This window comes from Hibiscus syriacus, unplaced genomic scaffold (genome assembly GCF_006381635.1).
Source record: "Hibiscus syriacus cultivar Baekdansim isolate YM2019G1 unplaced genomic scaffold, ASM638163v2 tig00111403_pilon, whole genome shotgun sequence".
Classification (NCBI taxonomy): Eukaryota; Viridiplantae; Streptophyta; class Magnoliopsida; order Malvales; family Malvaceae; genus Hibiscus; species Hibiscus syriacus.
The window spans coordinates 446,107-468,011 of NW_024063083.1; the positions used below are offsets into that span (position 1 = coordinate 446,107).

General features: G+C 36.2%; 2 protein-coding genes and 1 pseudogene across 2 annotated transcripts; 2 read left to right on the forward strand and 1 right to left on the reverse strand.

Moving 5' to 3' along the window:
• The first annotated feature begins 95 nt into the window (after positions 1-95).
• On the forward strand, positions 96-2,594 carry LOC120162618. The gene has a single exon (XM_039172727.1). The coding sequence runs from the start codon at positions 181-183 to the stop codon at positions 2,398-2,400; it is 2,220 nt and encodes a 739-aa protein (XP_039028658.1). The 5' UTR covers positions 96-180; the 3' UTR covers positions 2,401-2,594.
• Positions 2,595-3,027: 433 nt separating this feature from the next.
• LOC120162615 (peptidyl-prolyl cis-trans isomerase CYP19-3-like) lies at positions 3,028-4,588 on the forward strand. The gene is made up of 2 exons (XM_039172722.1): positions 3,028-3,171; positions 3,843-4,588. Exon 2 carries the CDS (start codon positions 3,865-3,867, stop codon positions 4,393-4,395), a length of 531 nt encoding a protein of 176 aa, XP_039028653.1. The 5' UTR covers positions 3,028-3,171; positions 3,843-3,864; the 3' UTR covers positions 4,396-4,588.
• Positions 4,589-4,822: 234 nt separating this feature from the next.
• Positions 4,823-21,848, reverse strand: LOC120162712 (annotated as a pseudogene).
• Between the last annotated feature and the right edge of the window lie 57 nt (positions 21,849-21,905).

Below are 21,905 nucleotides of genomic sequence, written 5' to 3' on the forward strand. Positions count from 1 at the left end.
CATTTCTTCATATCTTCCTCGCTCTATGTTAGTCACTTGTCAGTGTTTGGCCTATTTGTCACGATTTCCCATTCATATAGTCATTCTTTTTAATTATCATTGTGTTATCAGTTTGTAAATTCGGGCTGTGTTTTGGGTCTGAGTTAGTTGGTGGTTCCTAGACTGTGGTTGTTCTATTCAATGGCAAACAATGATCTGATACTCGGACAAAGTCACAGTTTAGCATTGGGGCAGAGTCAGACTATGGTATTAGGCCATAATCATAATTTGGGTCTCACCCAGTGCCATGATTTGGATTTAGGAACTGGCCATGATCATCCTTTAGGATTGGGACAGGCTCATGATCATTACCGAGGTTTAGGGCACACACATGACCATGAATTGGATTTAGGGCACAACCATGATCAAGAAGGGGGTGTTGGTCACAATTACAGACATGATAACGACTTAACTACTGATAAAAAACCTGACCATGATGACCATGGGTTGGCTTTATCGGAGAATAATGAATTGGATGTTTCTGAAAGCCAAGAGCTTGATGATAATCTGGAACTGGCTGCGGTTGATAACCAAGAGATGGAAATTGATCCTGCCCGAGATTTGCAGCAATCCCAGGCTTTAGTCAGTCTCCCTCCTGTCCTTCAGGTTCGGAATTCAAATCCGAGTTATGAATTGGCAGTTGGGCAAGAGTTCCCGGATGTCAAAAGCTGCCGCAGGGCATTGAGGGATACAGCCATTGCTCTTCACTTTGAAATGCAGACCATTAAATCTGACAAGACTCGTTTCACAGCCAAATGTGAAAGTGAGGGATGTCCGTGGCGTGTACATGCTGCAAAGCTCCCTGGTGTTCCAACATTCACAATCAGAACCATCCATGAGACCCATACATGTGGAGGCCTTTATCATCTTGGCCATCAACAAGCCTCTGTGCAGTGGGTTGCACACTCTGTGGAGCAGCGATTAAGGGAAAATCCTAACTACAAGCCAAAAGAGATATTGGAAGAGATTCATAGGGTTCATGGAATAACCTTATCTTACAAGCAAGCCTGGCGAAGGAAGGAGCGTATCATGGCTGCTATGCGTGGATCTTTTGAGGAAGGGTATCGCTTACTCCCTCAGTACTGTGAACAGATAAAGCGGACAAATCCCGGGAGTATTGCATCTGTTTATGGAAACCCAACAGATGGCTGTTTCCAGCGCCTCTTCATATCGTTTCAGGCCTCTATTTATGGCTTTCTGAATGCTTGTCGGCCACTCCTTGGGTTAGATAGAACATTTTTGAAAAGTAAATATCTTGGAACTTTGCTTCTTGCTACTGGTTTTGATGGTGATGGTGCTTTGTTTCCTCTGGCATTTGGTGTCGTCGATGAGGAAAGTGATAACAACTGGATGTGGTTTCTCTCAGAACTCCATACTCTGCTTGAAATTAATACAGAAAACATGCCAAGGCTTACGATTTTGTCCGATAGACAGAAGGGCATTGTGGATGGTGTTGAAGCAAATTTTCCTACTGCTTTTCATGGATTTTGCATGCGTCATTTGAGTGAAAGTTTCCGAAAGGAGTTTAATAATACTATGCTTGTCAACCTTCTATGGGAAGCTGCTCATGCCCTGACTGTAATTGAATTTGAAGCAAAGATACTTGAGATTGAAGAGATATCGCAAGATGCTGCATATTGGATCCGTCGAATCCCACCTCGGTTGTGGGCGACAGCTTATTTCGAAGGCACACGGTTTGGGCATCTAACAGCAAACATAGTTGAATCACTGAATTCTTGGCTTTTAGAAGCTTCAGGTCTTCCAATAATTCAGATGATGGAATGCATTAGGAGACAGCTTATGACCTGGTTCAATGAACGGCGAGAAATAAGCATGCAGTGGACATCAATACTCGTGCCTTCTGCTGAAAGATGCGTTGTAGAGGCCATTGAATGTGCACGTACATATCAAGTACTTCGTGCTAATGAAGCCGAATTCGAAGTTATATCTCAAGAAGGAACAAATATAGTGGACATTCGCAACCGCTGCTGCCTTTGCCGTGGCTGGCATTTGCATGGCTTGCCCTGTGCACACGCAGTGGCTGCACTTCTTTCTTGCGGGCAGAATGTTCATCGCTTTACCGAGAGCTGTTTCACCGTTGCAACATACCGGAAGGCATATTCTCAGACCATTCATCCTATTCCGGATAAAAGTCTATGGAAAGAGTTGTCTGACGGTGATCCAAATGCCAACAAAGCCCTTGAAGTTATCATCCACCCACCCAAATCACTTAAGCCACCTGGTCGGCCACGAAAGAAGCGAGGCCGGGCAGAAGATCGTGGCCGTACGAAGAGGGTTGTGCATTGCAGCCGTTGTAATCAGACAGGTCATTTTAGAACAACATGTGCAGCGCCCATTTAAGTTATGATTTTCTTGGAAGTTGAAATTGCTGCTTTAGAACTTGGTTATGCAAAAGGATTCTTGATTTCGCTTTCATCTTGTTAGTTTATTGTTAATTAATTATTAGATTTGCAAGTAAATGTTTTGTTCTATTTGTCATTTATGTGAATATGCCTGGCATCGCCTATCCACTTGTCCTATATGAATGTTACCTTCAATAATTATCGAATACTTATCTCATGATTCTAGTCATTATTATTTTCTCATATTTAATTTAATGCAGGTATGTTCAATCAATAAAATAAATAATTAATAGAAAAAAAAGATAAAATTTCGAGTGAGCACTTGTCCACTCTAACTTTATTTACATCAGCAATTGTTTATATCCCCATACTCGGTATTTCTAAGATTATATCGGACATGAGTATTCGATTTTGATACTTAAAGAAAAATGAAGAATGTTATATATATATATATATATATTAGACTAATTAAATTGGATCGCACAATGGGAGTTGAACATCTATCAGTTCGATAATTTTCATGCAAATAATTTATAATTTTAAAAAGATATATTTGAGAACCAAATAAAGAAGATAAGTGAGAACCCAATTTGTAAAACACAAGTACACAACTATAGGATGTTAAGGGAGATTAGAGCCCAATCTGTAACCCTAAAACCCCAATTTCTCAAACCCCTAAAAATCTTCCCTTCCATTTCCTTTATAAAGTTATCTTAAAACCCCATTATCCTGCGTCTCCAAGCTCCAACTCTCATCATATCTCCCAAAGGTATGCCACTTCTCCATCATTTCCTTAGCATTTTTGCTTTATTTTTTATATATTTATCTTAGCACACATCGAAGGCTTCCAGGTGATTATTTTACTGAAAACCTGTGAGCTCAATAGCTGTGCAATATCATAAGTATCATCCTCTTCAAAAAAAATTTCCTTTTGATAAATACCCATTATTTATCGTGAGATTTAAATGGTTGATGATTACATTTTATTATTACCCATTTGCAAATATTTGGTTATTAGATTGACCAATTGGTTCCCCTTTGTCAATATGTTCTTGCAGATGTAGAGGTTCAAGTTCCCCTTCCCCCTTTTTTAGCAGTTAATTAATATTTGTTCAATTCAGGATTGTATGGTGAAAACTTTTGTCTTTCAAAGTGTGATGCGATTGTTTCGTTTGACTAGTGTCTTTTGGGTGTGTGTTCTATAGTTCAATTTCTTTGTAATATTTTGTTTGTTTGTTTTTTTAGTGTGTGGAAATTTTGGACTCTTAAATGCTAGAACCCATAATTGTAAAACGTGGTTAAGATATACACGTTTTGAATGCGTGTCTGTATATAAAACAAGTTTAAGATATACATTTTATTCCTTCTGTTAGTTCCTTTGTTTGTATAAAAAGTTTGAATTTGAAGAGAGCACTCAACATTTTTTATTCTTGTCCACAGGTGTGTTAACTAGGTTAAAAGAATGTCAAAGTCAAACCCCAAAGTTTTCTTTGATATTTTGATTGGAAAAGCAAAAGGTGGCCGAATTGTAATGGAGCTATTTGCTGATGTTGTTCCAAAAACTGCTGAAAATTTCCGCGCCCTCTGTACTGGGGAAAAAGGTGTTGGAATGTCTGGGAAGCCGTTGCACTATAAAGGCTCGGCATTTCACCGAATCATCCCATCCTTCATGTGTCAAGGCGGAGATTTCACAAGGGGGAATGGCACGGGCGGAGAGTCGATCTATGGTATGAAATTTGCAGATGAGAACTTCAAGCTCAAACACACTGGACCTGGTTGTTTGTCAATGGCAAATGCTGGAGCAAACACCAATGGTTCACAATTCTTTATATGCACCGAGAAAACCCCGTGGCTTGATGGGAAACATGTTGTCTTTGGCAAAGTAATGGACGGTTATAGTGTTGTGAAGGAAATGGAGAAACTAGGCTCAGATGATGGGAGAACTTCGCAACCTGTTGTGATAGAGGACTGTGGTCAGCTAAAAGAGAATTGAAGCAGAAGCAGGAATGCTTAAGTACTGTGTTTCCCTTCACATAAGCACCTCTAGAATGATTATATAAATAGTTAATGGATGAATATAATTTGTACTTTCTTGAAGTTGGATTTTTTTTACTGTTCTTTGAATCTGACATTTGTTATGAGCCTGCTTGACAGAGAGGCTATAATAATTTCTCTTATCTGTGAACGTATGAACTGTTATTGATATTGTTATTTAAGAATGACATAAGTGTGAAATATTACGTGAGTTTAGCATTTAAGAGGTGATATTCAGCAGAGTCGTGATTCGGCGATGCCTCCTTTCAATGGACAATCGTTTAGCAAACCTGCTCTCAATGTTAAGTTGAAAACATTTCGCGATTAAAAACAGGACATAATTTGATTGTATGAAGTTAATACAGAAAGAATTGCATGTGGTATTTTTAGTCTTGCTTGATGAGTGCTTCTTCATATGTGTTTGAATTTTCCACCGGTTCATATAAACCAGTCTCCAAGTTCACAGAAGAAACATGCATTTTAAGAATCTGATTTGCAATATTCTCAAGCTGTTCAAGGTTTTCTCTGTTTGAGTTGTCTGACGCTGCTTGGGTATATTTCAAGCTATCAATCTGGTTCAGTGTAAAACATTTTGGATTGTGACAAGATATCAAACATCGGATTTTGTAAATGAACAATGGGGGGAATCAAACACAAAATCTCAATGTTCAGAATGGAAAGGGGATTTGACATAACTGACACTAATTTTCTTTAATATTTCTTTTCTGACACTGTTTGATCAATATATCCCGAAGTAGCACCCTTTCTACTGAGTTGGCAAAGGCGCGTCCCCGGGGACGCGCTTTACCCGTGTTTTCGCTGAGTTGGATGCCACGTGTGGAAGGCGCATCCCCGGGGACGCGCCTTTGCCAACTCAGCAGACACGTATTTTGTTTAATAATAAATAGTTTATTTTTATTATTATTATAAATTAATAATATATTATGTAAAATGTTTCGATTATAATGTAAGAATTATCAAATGTATTTTGTTAATGTGTGTTAAAGGTGGAGTGAATTATCTACATTAATATGATATAACAATATATGAAAACCAGTTTTGACTTTATTGTAGTTATAGGAAAAATGTATGAAATTATAATATTACACATATGGTTATATTATTATTTTTGATTTTGATTATCGATCTATTAATTTTATCCGTTAATTATTTAAATGTTATCAATCTAGTCATCTCATATCAATATTTAATGAAAATATTGATGCATAAGTTAATAAATTAGTATAATTACATATTTAATATTCAAGACTTACATATTTTATAAAATTAGTCTTATTGAAAATTTAATTTAATAAATTTAATCCTCCAATCAGAACATGAAATGTGTCATCGTATACATAAAATTTTTAATAACTTTTAATTTGTTTAATTTAATATTTTTCTCTACTTAGAAGGTGGAATTATTATTATATTTTAAAAAAAATTATAACTAATAATATTAATTATTATATTAAATAAATATATTAAATATATTTATGTATTTAAAAGTTAAAAAAAATTATTTAGCTGTACATACATTGACAAATTATATAAATGCAATAACATTAAATTATTAGAAACAAAAACATTCATTTAAATACAATATTAATTACATAAGAGCTAACGGTTATATGATGATAACAGAGCTGGACATTTTTTTCTATTGTGCCCGATGTTTCTACAATGCCCACATCGTTTTTGTTCTGTTGACTTCTCCCGAATATCCATATCACAATGTATTCTAGTAGATTTGGACGACATGAGTCCCTCAATAGCAATGGATCTGGTACAATTGTAAGCCAAGTTTGAATCTCATTTGGGTCTCTTTCGTTTCCTATGGGTGGAAACTCAAATTCATATACCTTGAATACTTGTGAAAGTTGGTATACGGAATCAACATAATTTTTGTAGTCCAAATGCGAATGTGAGCAAGCATCAATGACATGAGAGCATGGATATTTGAGTGCTTGAAAGAAACCACAATCGCACCACCTCTCTTGCAGATTAACTCTGAAAGAGTTAGCTTCAATCCCTTGCAGGGGACGTAGCATTTCGGTTACACGAAACAATTCACGGGTGCGAGAAAAATTTGTAACTAACATCCCATTTGATGCAGCCACTTTTTTCTGTAAATCAACTACTAGTCTTGGGTGGTAAATATGTCCGTTTTGCATCCAAGTAAGAGCTTGTCCACCGAGCTTTGCAAAGATTTGACCCAAACGAAAATAAGTCGTTTTAACCAACGCCGTGACTGGTAAATGACGCGCCCCCTTTAAGGTTGAATTTATTGCTTCAGCCAAGTTTGTTGTCATATGACCATAGTGATACCCCCGTCATATGCATTTGTCCACATTTCTTTGCTGATGTCCATAATGTACTCGCACCCCTTCTTATTTTTGCCAAACAGCTCTTGTAGCATCGACTCAAACCTTTGAGGTAAGAGTTCGTAACCTAAGCCATTAGGAATATGTAATAGTTAATATGAAGTATAAATAAGTAATAAGAAATTGATAGAAAAATTGGGAAAAAGTAACATACCCATCCGCACGACTAACTGACGTTCATCGTTCTTCTTGTATTTTCCGTAATAGTTTGCAGCAATATGACGGACACAATAACGATGTTGAACATGTGGAGGTCTATACATTGTACCCAAAGAGTCCATTGCTGCTTTTATCCCGGCTCCTCGGTCTGAAATAATGCATACTCGTTCCCTGGTGACAAAATGTAAACGTAAATTTTTAAGGAAAAAAGCCCAAGACTCAGTGTCTTCTCCTTGAACGAGGGCAAACGCAACAGGAAGAATATTGCGGTTTCCATCTTGGACCACAGCCAATAATAAAACTTGCTTGTATTTCCCATACAAGAAAGTACCATCAATTTGGACAATTGGTTTACAGTACTTGATTGCATTAATACACTGAGGGTAAGTCCAAAAGACTCGGTAAAATTAGCAGAGATCGCGAACCATTCGATCATTCACGTAATGATGTTGAGTTTCGAACTCAACAATTGTCCCGGGATTAAGTCTTTGCACAACATGAAACCAACTGGGCAGCTCGTTGTAAGAGGAATCCCATTCGCCATGAAGTTTGCAAATGGCATTCTGTTTTGCCAACCACGCTTTTTTATATGAGACAGTGTACCCATATTGTGACTGTATAGCATAAATCAACACTGCAACAGCTATATGAGAGCTTTGCTTCACAATGGGCATGATTGCTTGACAAATAATGTTGGAGTCCAAGTTGGGATGATCCTGGTTTATACCTGTTGCACAACATGTATGAAGACCGTTGTATCTGGTTAGTTCCCATAAGTTGTTCTTCCTCTTTGATACATGGACCATCCATTGACATCCGTTGTCACGTTGGACGCAGTAGCAGACATATTTCTCCGTGTTAGATCGATCAACTCGGGACTGAACTGAGTTACGAATATTGTAACTCTTTATTGCCATCATTGCTTCCTCCTTCGATGCGAACTCCATTCCAATATGTAAATTACCGTCATTGACTGATGATTGAAGTCCATAGTTGCCAACATCAGGAAGATCTGGAAATTCAGGCTCATACATTGCATCATAATCAGCCTCATACATATGTGCAGGAAGTTCGGCTGGTGTTGTATTTATCGGAACGTCATCCTCGTCATCATCAGAATGTACGTTAAACTGTGGTGAGTCAGGTTCAACGAATAATCCCGTTTCAGCACAATCTGCACCTGGCTCTCGAAGAGGTTCTTCTGGTAGAGATGAGGGTTCCTCCGATAATCCAATATTGAGGTCAAATAAGTTCCCGCTTGAGTGTCCTCCCCTTGAACTTGAGGCCATTGTATCATGTGGGATGTGAATAGACTGTCGTCTCGTTGGCATTTCCATATGTAAGTCGAAAACATTGGCAGATGAATGTCTGCCCCTTGAAGTAGAAGAGATGTTGCCATATGGATTATTGGTGAAGCCACGTGGGTTGAGATCATAAGCAGTTGCAGATGAATGTCTTCCTATTGAACTTGATGGCATGGTATATGGCATTGGATCCGCCATTAATGATGTGAAATCATTACAGATCAGTTGTGTCGGGCTATCAACTTGATCAGTTTGATATGCAATACCAAAGTGAGAGGAATATGAGAGACCACGAGTTGCACGAACCTCAATAAAAGTGGCATACATTTCAATAAGAGATTGTGAACTCCCCATATGAGCATCAACCATCATAGAAACATCATCATCGTTTGAAAGCTGAAATGATGTATACGTGAGCGGAAAAAGTTCAGTAGGAAATCTGTACTGAAGTGAAGATAGTCTTCTCTGGCATGCTACACGAATCTTTAACGAAATTTTTATGATTAACTCCTCAATTGTGATGTTTCTCTTCAAGGTTAAGGGGATATAATGATCTGACTCAAAAACAACCCCCTCTTCAGCTTCCTTAATTTCTCCATCATACAAAACAACAGCAGAAAGACGACTCATTTTCAGAGAATTTGAGAATTTAGTGTTTGGGAATTTGAGAATTTGAAAGATTGTGAACTGAAGTTTGTTTTGAAAGTTTATAATACGTTGCATATAATAGTGTCTATAATCGGAGTACTATTCACATGAAGGCACGTTCCTGGGGGCGTGCCTTCCATTATTTCGTCAGAGAATATGTTATCATTGCCCTATTATGTCACTCATGTCCCTCGGGGACACTAGATATATCAGTACCTATTATTTCACTATTCACATGAAGGCGCGTTCCCGGGGGCGTACCTTCCATTATTTCGTCAGAGAATATGTTATCATTGCCCTATTATGTCCCTCATGTCCCTCGGGGACACTAGATATATCAGTACCTATTATTTCACTATTCACATGAAGGCGCGTTCCCGGGGGCGCGCCTTTCATTATTTCGTCAGAGAATATGTTATCATTGCCCTATTATGTCACTCATGTCTCTCGGGGACACTAGATATCAGTACCTATTATTTCACTATTCACATGAAGGCGCGTTCCCGGGGGCGCGCCTTCCATTATTTCGTCAGAGAATATGTTATCATTGCCCTATTATGTCACTCATGTCCCTCGGGGACACTAGATATATCAGTACCTATTATTTCACTATTCACATGAAGGCGCATTCCCGGGGGCGCGCCTTCCATTATTTCGTCAGAGAATATGTTATCATTGCCCTATTATGTCACTCATGTCCCTCGGGGACACTAGATATATCAGTACCTATTATTTCTCAGGGGACATGAAGGCGCGTTCCCGGGGGCGCGCCTTCCATTATTTTGTCATAGAATATGTTATCATTGCCCTATTATGTCACTCATGTCCCTCAGGGACACTAGATATATCAGTAAATCAGGTAAATTATAACCAAAATTTAACTTCTTTTGAAAGTTCAGCAAGTTAAGAATAACTTAAATTAAAACGTTATGTGAAGTTTGAATAAATTAGATAAAATGTTATGGATAAATTGAATAAATGTGAAGTGATAAGTTGATTGTGACATTGAAATTGTATGGAATGAGCATTGAAATGTGACATTGAATAAATTGCCAATTCACCCCCTCTGGCCGATTCCGTCGATCGATGAACTCAACATAAGTTGATTTTAATGTATACGTTTTAATATATATGTTAATGATAAAATCATATGTATGGATAAATTTAATTTCAATTTAAGTATTGTGAACTATAATTGGAATATAACTTTTAATTTCGAATACAATTGGAATATTAAGTTAAAATTTAATGTTAAATTTCGAATACTATAATTTATATTTTAAATTTAAATTTGAATAATATTATTTTTATTTTTATTTTAAATTTCGAATAATATAATTTTTATTTTAAAAACATTTATCAAACATTTAATGTTAAATGTGAATAAAAAATAACATTAAAAATATGTATGTAACAACCATGAAACATTTAAATAACATAACCAAATTATATAAAATTCTGAAATATAATTATTTAAATAACATTAAATATAACTGGATCACCGATGTCGTCTTCTCGAATGAGTTCCACATGGCGGTGGTTGTCTATTTCGTGGAGGATTTCTTCGTGGAACTTGTTCTTCAGTCTCCTCATCTTCACTATCATCATCAGCATCATTTTCTTCATTTGGTGTAGATGACGCTGAAGGGGCTGAAGGGCCTATATAAAATAACGACCCTGGAGGAGTGCTAGTAACAATCCCACCGCTCCCCGGGAACTGTGAAAACTGTGGAAACATTGGCATCGATGTCTGTGATCCAGATGGAGATTGAGGTGTCTGCGGAGAAGCACCACCAGCCAAATAAGATGCATATGAACCATATGCTGGATCATTAAACATAGTCGTATATGCACCTCCATATGGTATAAAACCCTGCGGGCTAGGCATGTAACCTGGCGGGCTAGGAATGTAACCCTGCGGGCTCGGAATGTAACCCTGCGGGCTCGGAATGTAACCCTGCGGAGATGACATATAAACTGGTGGGCTTAGCATATGAAGTGGAGGGCTGGGCATGTACCCCTGCGGCATCGACGAATAAGGATGTTGTGGTGGGACTGATGCAGAACCGGTAGCGCCTTCTCTCTGTCCACGCGTCGGGGGACGATGATATTGAGACGGTTGACGTCTTTCTCGACGCCTAGGAATGTTAACCCATCGTGCTTCCGCCGAAAGTAGAAACGGCTTCCCATTTTCATTAAACCAGTCCATATAGTTATCCGTAACCATATGACCAGTTTCAGCGTAATATTGTCGAGGGGCCACCAGTGTATATCGGTTCTCCCAAAACGCAATCCAATCTCTGTGTCTCACCACCCAGTTAACATCTTTCTTTCCTCGTCTATCTATATTATGCACGTCGTCTAAATTCCTAGGAGCTCCAGGAATATATTACGTACAACCATACTGACGGAGCACGCGATCAATTGGATGCCACTCAATAATAGCATAACATATAAGAGGTATAACCGATATCCATACCTCTAATGACCCACTAAGGTGGGGTGGGATGCAAGCTTTCACTTCATCGCTCGCATAAGGTATCCACTGAAACTGAAATATAAATATACAATTCAAATAAATAAAATATTCTAATTATATCTAACATTTTAAATTAAAATATTAATAATTAAACAAATTTAAAAACATACCTCAGACCCAGCTTTCGTATCAATAAGTAAACGAATTTCCTCTAACCCAGTAGGTATACTTTTATGGTCCTTTCTTTTCATCGACCACCTATGAAATATAATATAAATTAAATATCACCCTATTTAATTGAAAATATTTAAATCAAAATTTAGTTCGAAAATTACCTCAACAATAAGGGGAATACGTATGGTTCATTCACGATCGGGCATAAGAAAGGTATGCGGAACCACACCCATGATTGTAGAAGCAGAAGACATCCACCGATAGCAGTTTTCTTATAATTCGTCGCCCGACACATTTCTCTAAAGAGAAATGCCAAAACTGCAGCACCCCAACTATATCTTCCAGCTTCATCAAAATCGATCAGATGTCGCAACCACATACAATGCACCTGGTTGCGAGATTTGTCGGGCATCAATATTCCTCCAATTATTCGTAGAATATATGCCCGAGCACATGCCTTTGCTTGATCCTCTGAAGCATTTTCATTTAAAACCTCAAAATTAGCTTTCAACCAAGATAAAGCTATTCTACCTCCATTAAACTCTGGCGGAGCAGCTCCAAGATAATCAATGCACATTGATTTCCAATCACCATCTGCCATACCACACATCATATTTCCGTCGACGGGAAGCCCCAGATGCATATAGACATCCTCCAATGTAATTGTCGCCTCTCCACATGGAAGGTGAAAAGTGTGTGTCTCGGGCCTCCACCTCTCAATCAGTGCAGAAATTAGGGCAGGTTCAAGTTTGCAACCGCCTATAATTGTTGCAATATACCCGAACCCGGCAGAAGCCAAATATGGCAAAATACGTTCCGGTGTCGGTATACGTAGATTTTTAATAAAAGTCTCTAAAATACGATCAACATCCTAAATAATATACATTATAAAAAATAAAAAATAATAAAAATTCATAATAAATTTAAAATAAAAATAAATTTAAATATTAACATTAATTATAAAAAATATTACCATATCGCTAAAATGTCTGGAGATATGATCAATATCCAATCGCAACAGCATTTCGTTTTCCATTCTAACTGTAGACAAAACAATATAATTAGCAAAAAAAAAATTAATAATTCTAAATAAATAATAATTCTATAAATATTATTTTAATAAAAAAATAATATTTACATAAATATATTAATATAAAAAATAATAACTATTTAAAAAAATACTAACATAAAAATAAATTTCTTACCACTAATAACAAATTTAAAACTCAAATAGTTGGAGAATTTGAGTTATATAAGAGAGGAGAATATGATTTTGGTGTGAAGAATGAGAGAAGGTTGAGGGGTTTATATAGGGGAGGAGGAGGGGTAGTTAGGAAAAACGGATGGGGATATTTATGACATTTAATGGAAGGCGCGTCCCCGGGGATGCGCTTTCCACACGTGTCTGCTGAGTTGGCAAAGGCGCGTCCTCGGGGATGCGCCTTCCACACGCGGCATCCAACTCAGCGAAAACACGGGTAAAGCGTGTCCCCGGGGACGCGCCTTTATCAACTCAGCAAAAAAGATGCTACTTCTGGAAATATTGGTCAAACAGTATCAGAAAAAAAATTTAAAGAAAATTGGTGTCAGTTATGTCAAATAGCCGAATGGAAAAATACGTAGATAATTGTCTGTGAAATTCGAGCCTTGAAAGAAAATAGATAAATACATGTCAATCATATCATCCATGGTAGTTAAGAGTCGAGACAACTTCAAACAAAGGGTTGGTTCCATTAGCCCCCAAGAACCAGCTGAAAAGTCCCCATCCTTTTCCATCTCCAACCTCAAGCTTTTCATCCCTTTTCAAAGATCCAGTCCTGAGCGAAAGAATGAGAAATTTATCGAAATCCATGGTGTTCAAGCTTGAAATTTTGTTACTTTTAAACACACCTCTTTGTGATGGCACTTTTGTTGCGACATTTGTTGCTTATTTTGTTCAACTATTTTTTTTAATGAAATTAATATATGTATTGTTGTTGACTGAAATGATTACAGTCATTGAATTTGGGGTGAAGCTTATTTCAAACTAAAAAAAATCAGGAAACGTGTTGCAGAATTAAGGGAGTAGTTGTTGACTATTTTTTGTATTGCTGTATAAATATTAAAAAGGAATGAATCATAGTGGTTCTTTCTCTCCACTCATTTTCTGTTCTGCTCTTTCAAAATTTCCTAACAATGGCATCAGAGTTGAATCTGATCTTGGAAGGGCCTGTGAGTGTAAAAAGAAAAAAAAACAGTGAATTTACCTCCCCAAAAGAAAAGATCAAACCTTCTTTACAATCATTTGTTATGTCTTCCAGCAGCTTTGGAATTGGTGATCCTCCTTTGTTAGATAGCCAAAATTATCAGTTGTGGGCTGTCAAAATGAAGGCATATTTAAGAGGTTCAGATCTCTAGGATGTTGTTGAGACAGGAAATGATCCTCCACCATTAAGAAATAATTCTACAGTGGCACAGATGAAGCATCATGCAGAAGAGTGTGCCAAGAAGTTTAAAGCTTTATCTATTATACATGTTGCAGTCACAGAGATGCAAGTTCTCAATCTAAAGAGAGAATATGAGATGCTTAGAATGAAAGAGTCAGAGTCTGTTAAAGAATATACAGACAGACTTATGAAGATAGTGAACCAAATTAGATTGTTTGGTGAAGATCTCTTAGAGAAAAGAGTTGTTGAGAAGGTGCTTGTTAGTTTGCCAAAAAGTTCGAATCTAAAATTTCCTCCTTGGAAGATTCAAAAGATATATCTCAGTTGTTCTTAGCTGAATTAGCCAACTCTCCACAAGCTGTGGAGTAAAGAAAAGCTTATAGACTTGAAGAACCAAGTGAGGTTGCTTTTTTGGCAAAACAAAGAGGGAAGACTCAAGTAACTTCTAGAGGAAAGAAGCCATCAGGAGAAAGGAAAGACAAAGAGAAGAAGGGTGACCAAGGGAATAAGAACAAGGACAAAAAAAAACAAGTTTCATATTTGTTCACATTGTAACAAGAAAGGCCATTCAGAGAACTATTGTTGATTCAGATATGATGTTCAACGTAGATCATGTAAACAATTTGACCATTTTGAAAAAGTATGCAGGGTCAAAACTGAGCAACAACCTCAATAAGTTCAAGTTGCTGAAAACCTCAAATTAGAGGAGGAAATTACATTTATGGCACTTCAGCATGAAAAGTGGTGTGTTGTAGTAAACAAACTTGAAGCTTGGCTGCTTGAATGGATGCACTCATCACATGACTCCTCATGTAGACTTGTTCAAAGTGTTGTACAAAAGTTATAAATCAAGGGTAAAAATAGGTGATGGCAGCTTTGTCGAGGTAAAAGGTAAAGGGGATGCAACTGTTCATACTTCTTCAGGTACAAAAATTATTTCAAATGTTTTATTTTTGCCTGGAATTAGTCGAAGTCTTCTTAGAGTTGGTCAGTACTTGAAAAAAATTACAACTTGCATTTCATTGATAGAGTTTGTGATGTGTATGATAAAAATGGTGTGCAGATGTTAACTATTAAGATGATTGAAAGAAATTTCCCAATCAAATGGAAGCAAACTGAAGTGCTGGCTTTCACTTCTATTATTGACCAATCAAGTTTATGACATAGGAGGTTGGGTCACTTCAATTATTCATCTTTAAAATATATGTCTAGCAAAGGTTTAGTAAAAGATGTGTCTGATGTGTGTGGAAATACTGTTGTGTGCGAAGTGCGTCAAAAAGGGAAGCAAGCTAAGCTTCCATTTCCTGTAAATCAAGATTGGAGAGCTTAAGAATGTAGAAAGTCAAATAATAATAATAATAAATGGGTGCATCGAAAGGTGCAATTAAGGCACCGAAAATTAGGTGCATAATTTTCTATTTTTTTATATGATCAAATTACAAATTCTAGTCACTAAACTTTAGGGTATTTATAAGATTAAGTCCTTAAGATTTAGCTATAAATACCTTATCTCATTTAGCTTCAAAACCATCCCAAAGCATTCTAACTTTCTTCCAATATTAGAGAGAATTTAGAGAGTTTCTTGAGAGTTGTTTTCTCCTTTTTATTAAGAGAGAATTATCATTATTTTCTCCTTGGTAGATCGAGAGAGGTTGTAATTCCTATTTTTCTCATAGTGAAATTCTTCTACCGTTGCATGTGGTTTTTACCTTATATTATTTAGGGGTTTTCCACGTAAATTTTTGTGTATCTTTTATCTTCAATTTTTATTTTATCAAATTATCAGTTGCATTTTTGCTCTATCCGATAGCCGTCTTCCGCAAAAAAAAAAAAAAAAAAAGTTTCAACTTGTACACACTGATTTATGTGGTCCAATGTGCATATCTTCACTAAATGGGAGTAAATATTTTTTAATATTCATTGATAATTATAGCAGATGGTGCTGGGTATTCTTCTTAAAACAAAAAAGTGAAGTGTTTGATGATTTTCAAAGGTTCAAAGAAAATTCTAAAAATCAATATCAAAAGAAAATCAAGACTCTAAGGTCTGATAATGACAGTAAATACACATCGCATCGATTTACACGTTATCTTCAACAAGCCACAACAAAATGGTGTTAGCGAGAGAAAAAATAGATCTGTTTTGAACATGGCCAGATGTTTGCTGTTTGAGAAAAGGATGCCAAAGGTTTTCTGGGTAAAGGCTGTCAACACCGTTGTATATTTATTAAATAGGTTCCCCACTAAAGCCTTGGAAGGAAAGACACCATCTGAAGCTTGGTTTGATGCTAAAACTTCAATTGGTCATCTTAGAGTCTTCGGTTATGTATGTTATATACATGTTCCAGAAGTGAAAAGGGACAAGCTGGATGAAAAGACAACTATTGGTGTTTTTGTGGGATATAGTTCCAACTCAAAAGGATATAGAGTACTTGATGTGAAGACACAAAAAATCATTGTTAGCAGAAATTTGAAGTTTGATGAGGATTCCATTTGGAATTGGAACAAGTCTTTGGTTGAAAACTCCGAGCAGACCAAATGTTAGTTTTTCACAAGATCAAGATGCAACTAGCTTAGAAGTTGACATTGATTCAAATGAAGAGATTGAAGTTAGAGGCACAAGGACGTTGAATGATATTCTCAACAGATGCAATGTTGCCATTTTGGAACCTATAAGTTTTCAAGAGGCAGCAAAATTTATTAAATGGCAAGAAGCTATGAAGGAAGAAATGAGGATGATATCCAAAACACTTGGGAATTGGTGGATAAACCCAAGAACAAGAAGGTGATTGGAGTAAAATGGGTGTATAGAGTTAAATTGAATTCAGATGGCTCTATCAATAAGCATAAGGCAAGACTTGTAATGAAAGGGTATTCCCAAGAGTTTGGTGTCGATTTTACAGAGACATTTGCACCTGTGGTCAGGTTTGACACCATCAGACTATTGATTGCTTTGGCTTCCCATAAATCTTGGGAAATATACCAACTAGATGTAAAATCAGCCTTCTTTAATGGATATCTAAGAGGATATTTTTATTGAACAACTTGAGGAATTTGTGAAGGAAGGTTGTGATGATAAGGTGTATCTTCTTAAAAAGGTATTTTATGGTTTAAAACTGGCTCCTAGAACCTGGTATAGCAGAATTGATGAGTATTTGACAAGGCTGGGATTTGTCAAAAGTTGTACTGAAGCAACTCTTTATGTGAAAGAAGCACAAGGTGAGATTAGATAATTTTTGTTTCTTTGTATGTTGATGGTTTGTTGGTTACTGGTAGCAATCAATTGTTGATTCGTCAATTTAAGGAGGAGATGAAAAAAAAGTTTTGAAATGAATGATTTAGGAAAAATATCATATTTTCTTGGTGTGGAAATTCTCCAACTTCAACAAGGAATTTTCATATGCCAAAGGAAATATGCAATTGAAGTTCTAAAGAAATTTAGAATGGAGAATTGCAAGATAGTGAATACTCCAGCTGTGCAAGGAAAAAAGCTCAGCAAAAAATGATCAAGCAAGAAAGATTGATGCAGGCCAATACATGAGTCTTATTGGGTGCTTGTTATATTTGTCTGCTACCAGACCTGATATTATGTATGCAACAAGTTTACTCTCTAGGTTCATGCACAGTTGAAGTGCATTAAAGAGCTGCAAAAAGGGTATTGAGATAAGTAAAGTGAACATCAGATTTTGGTGTTTTATATGCAAGAAATACAACTATAAAGCTGTGGGATTTACTGATAGCGATTGGGCAGATTCATCTGATGACATGCGAAGCACTTCTGGTTCTTGTTTCTCTATTGGTTCAGACAGGATATGTTGGAGTTCCAAGAAGTAGGAGACTGTGGCACAATCCACAACAGAAGCAGAATATATAGCTGCTGCACATGTTGTTAACCAATGCATTTGGTTGAGGAAGTTGCTGCTTGATTTGAAGCATGAACAGGTGAATGCTACTGAAGTGTTATGTGATAATAAATATGTTGTTGCCATTGCAAAAAAAACCAGTCTTTCATGGAAAGACTAAACATATTAACATTAAATATCACTTCCTTAGAGAAGTTGAGAAGGAAGGTCAAATTCAAATGAAGCATTGCAGCTCAAAAGATCAAGTAGCTGATATATTTACTAAGCGACTGTCAAGAATGAAATTTGAGAAGTTAAGAGAAAGCCTGGGAGTATGTAGTAACAATAATGTCAAGGAGGAGTGATGGCAGTTTTGTTGTGACACTTGTTGCTTATTTTGTTTGATTTTGTTCAAATACTTTTTTTGTAATGAAATTAATATATGTACTGATGTTGACTGAAATGATTACAGTCATTGGATTTGTGGTGAAACTTATTTCAAGCTAAAAAATCAGGAAACTTGTTGAAGATTGTTGACTATTTTTTGTATTGCTGTATAAATATTAAAAAGGAATGAATCATAGTGGTTCTTTCTCTCCACTCATTTTCTGTTCTGCTCTTTCAAAAACATTTGGTCACCTTACTCAGATATTGCTAACAAAATCTGGGGTGTTAGAAATAATCTTATGAATGAAGATGTGTTTGTTTTGATGGAAAATGTATTTGTTTTACGGGATTGTTGACTGCAACACCGCCATTGACGAGGTTGAATTTCTTGGTGCCTTTGGACGAGTTGATTTCAAAATAATAAGGGGGAAGGAAATATGGTGCTGCGGAAGTGCTGATACAGACATCTGATAATGAAGCATTCTCTGAATGATCACGTCTCGCCTGCAATATTTTTACTACATTATATTAAAACAACTGAAGAAATCCATCTTGAATCAATCTCGGGATGGCAATGAATCGGGATCGGAAGTTCTGAACGGAAACATTCAGTTTTTGTATAAATAACCTTTAAGGTGGAGAAAACTGTGTTGGAGAAGCTTGATATCAAAAGAGGGGATTATCACATTGGTTAGAGTCTCATTAAGCCTCTTATCCCCCCAAGCATTTCTTTGATCTTATTGTGCAGATAAAGTCCACCATATTTGGGAACCAATGTCACACTTCGATCCATCGTATAAAGCCCTCGACAGACTAGTATCTACTCCCTGTTGACTTAATCCATTTCGTTATGATGGTGTACCAGCTCAAGCTATGCCTGAAAAAGGGTCGAGACATATCAGATGAAACTGTTGTTATTCTGTGATTTTGATCAGATATTTATCGAACCGATTGCAATCAGAACCTAGATTGCGACTAATTGTCGTCAATGTTGCGATTCTTGAGGGAAGATGTTTGGATTCTCTTGAAGATAGATATCTTTTGCAGAAAACAATGGTCGTTTGTTTCGATTCGGAGCAGTAAGCATTGCTGTAACAAAGCCTCCTGTGCTGGCTCCTGCAATGAAATCAAAATATTCTGCAATCCTTGCATTGTTACCATCCAGTTCCTGCTCAAGAAAAAGGTTTAAGCTTCGAATATAGACCTATGTTACTCGGATTTCAATACATGTGAGTATGTTCACTTTGGAGATATGAATATTCGAAAGAAATGAAGAGTGAAAGTTTATGGATGGAGATATCAACCAACCTGAAGCTGATATTCAAGGAAGGCAAGAATGGTCCCATCCCAGGGATAATGCCTCTCCCTCCCCCACCATGGATGCTGAGAATTGTTATGAGTTTTCCATCTAAAACCAATCCATAATAATGATGGGATTTTACTCAAATATCAATGATTATTTCCCGAACCATTTTGGAAGAAAGAAGCCTTAAAGCTTTATATCTCCAATGTGTTAAAAGCTACTTTCACCTGTGGAAAAGACCCTTCAATCTCATTTGGAATTCTCAGTTTTTAAGAGAGTTTGTTATTCACCTTTGATGGCCTTTACAGCTTATATACATCACCATTAGTACGTCACTAACGCTTTCTTTTCCATTCCACCTAACGAGTTCACTAATGAGTTTGCCACTTGATAATTATTTTATTTATGAAGAACAAAAGGTCAAAAACTATTCACAAATTGTAATCAATATTTAAAAATATACTAATCCATCTCACACGTTACATCCCTCCAATTTGTTGGTTTTTTCAAAGCCTTGTAAAAGCTGACAGTTTTCACATTGTGAAAGGACATACTATAAAGCAACCGACAATAATAATAGTAATACGAAACAAAAGAAAAGTATAAAACTATATTTTTCTTTGTTGTTCGAATAAAATAAAACAATGTTGCGCTAATTGAATAATCATGTGGAAGTAGAATAACAAGTTTTATAATTATTATGAGTTGTTCCAGCTATATATAAATCTTATGTTCTTCTAAATTCATAGCAAGCAACATTAAGATAGAGCTAAACCCGAATCCATATTTAAATTTTTGCTTCTGAAACGAGATTTGAATTTGCAAAACAATGGAAAACAGGCACATATTATGATAGAGTTAAAGAGCTTAAGGCCTTCGATGATACAAAAGCTGGCGTCAAAGGACTCGTGGATGCAGGTACAGTAACCATGCCGCCAATATTTGTCATGTGATATATTTTGACTTAAATTATAATTGATAATTAAATTGAATTTTATTGTAATTATTTTATGTAATAATCCTTATGGATTAAGAATTCTTGGTGATCAAGTATTTGACATTATAAATAGTAATAATGCCATAACCTAATTAGTGAGAGATAATTATTTTGGAGAGTTGTAATCTTTCTGGGATTTCTGTAACTATTGGGGTTTATGTTACAAATATAGTTATGTAGGGATTGATATAGTTTTTGGGATACATCGGATTTTGATATTTATTAAGGGTTTTAGGATACATATGATATCATGTATTTGTACTCTTCATGTTCTTTACATCTATAGTGGATTATTGTGAGGTAGGCAAGACAGAACCACGTTAAATCTCGTCTCATGTGCATGTCTTATTTTATGTTGATATTGCTTTGATTATTTTTTTCGCTTACATATTATAACAAGTGGTATCAGAGCTATGGTTCGAGCTGTAGAGTTTTTAAAGGAACTTGTTACTGTTGATTTTGTTAGCAATTCTGGAAACATGTAAGATGAATTTGATTTAATGAGTTTTCAGTTGTAATGAAGTAATTCTCGATTGATATAGTGATATTTCAATGGATATTGCGTAAGAATCGAAGTTGTTGAAGACTTAACAACGGTGCTTCAACGGATATGCAACTTACGTAAAAATTGAAGTTGTTGAAGACTTGAAGACCAATTTTTTTATGGAATTTGGGTCAAGGGGGATATTTGTTATATTTTGACCCAAATTATAATTGATAATTTGTTATATTTTAAGAATTCTTGGTGATCAAGTATTTGACATTATAAATAGTGATAATGTTATAACTTAACTAGTGAGAGAGAATTATTTTGTAGAAATGTAATCTTTCTGGTATCTCTGTAACTTTTGGGGTTTATGTTACAAAAATAGTTTTGTAGAGATTGAGAGAATTTTTGGGATACACCGGATTTAGGTATTTATACTGGGTTTTGTGATACATATGATTACATGTACTTTTCGTGTTCTCTACATCTATAATGGATTATTGTTCATTTCGCCTGTGGAGGTAGGCAGAACCACGTTAAATCTCGTCTCTTGTACATATCTTATTTTATGTTGATATAACTTTGATTTTTTTCCCGCTTACATATTATAACATCATGCTTACGGAGCCGGAAGATATACTGTCTGCAAAGTTGGATGATGATCATGAAGATAGTATCCAGGTTCCACCATAAATCTAAAAGATATTTTAGATCCTGCTGAACACAAAGATATAGTTGAAAAGATGAGATTAGCGTCAGAGTAATGGGGTCTCTTCCAAGTGATCAGCCATGGAATCCCACAAGATGTGATGAACAAGGTCATCGGTTGTGTACAGAGTTTCCATGAACAACCCAGGGAGGTAAAGATGAAATTTTATTC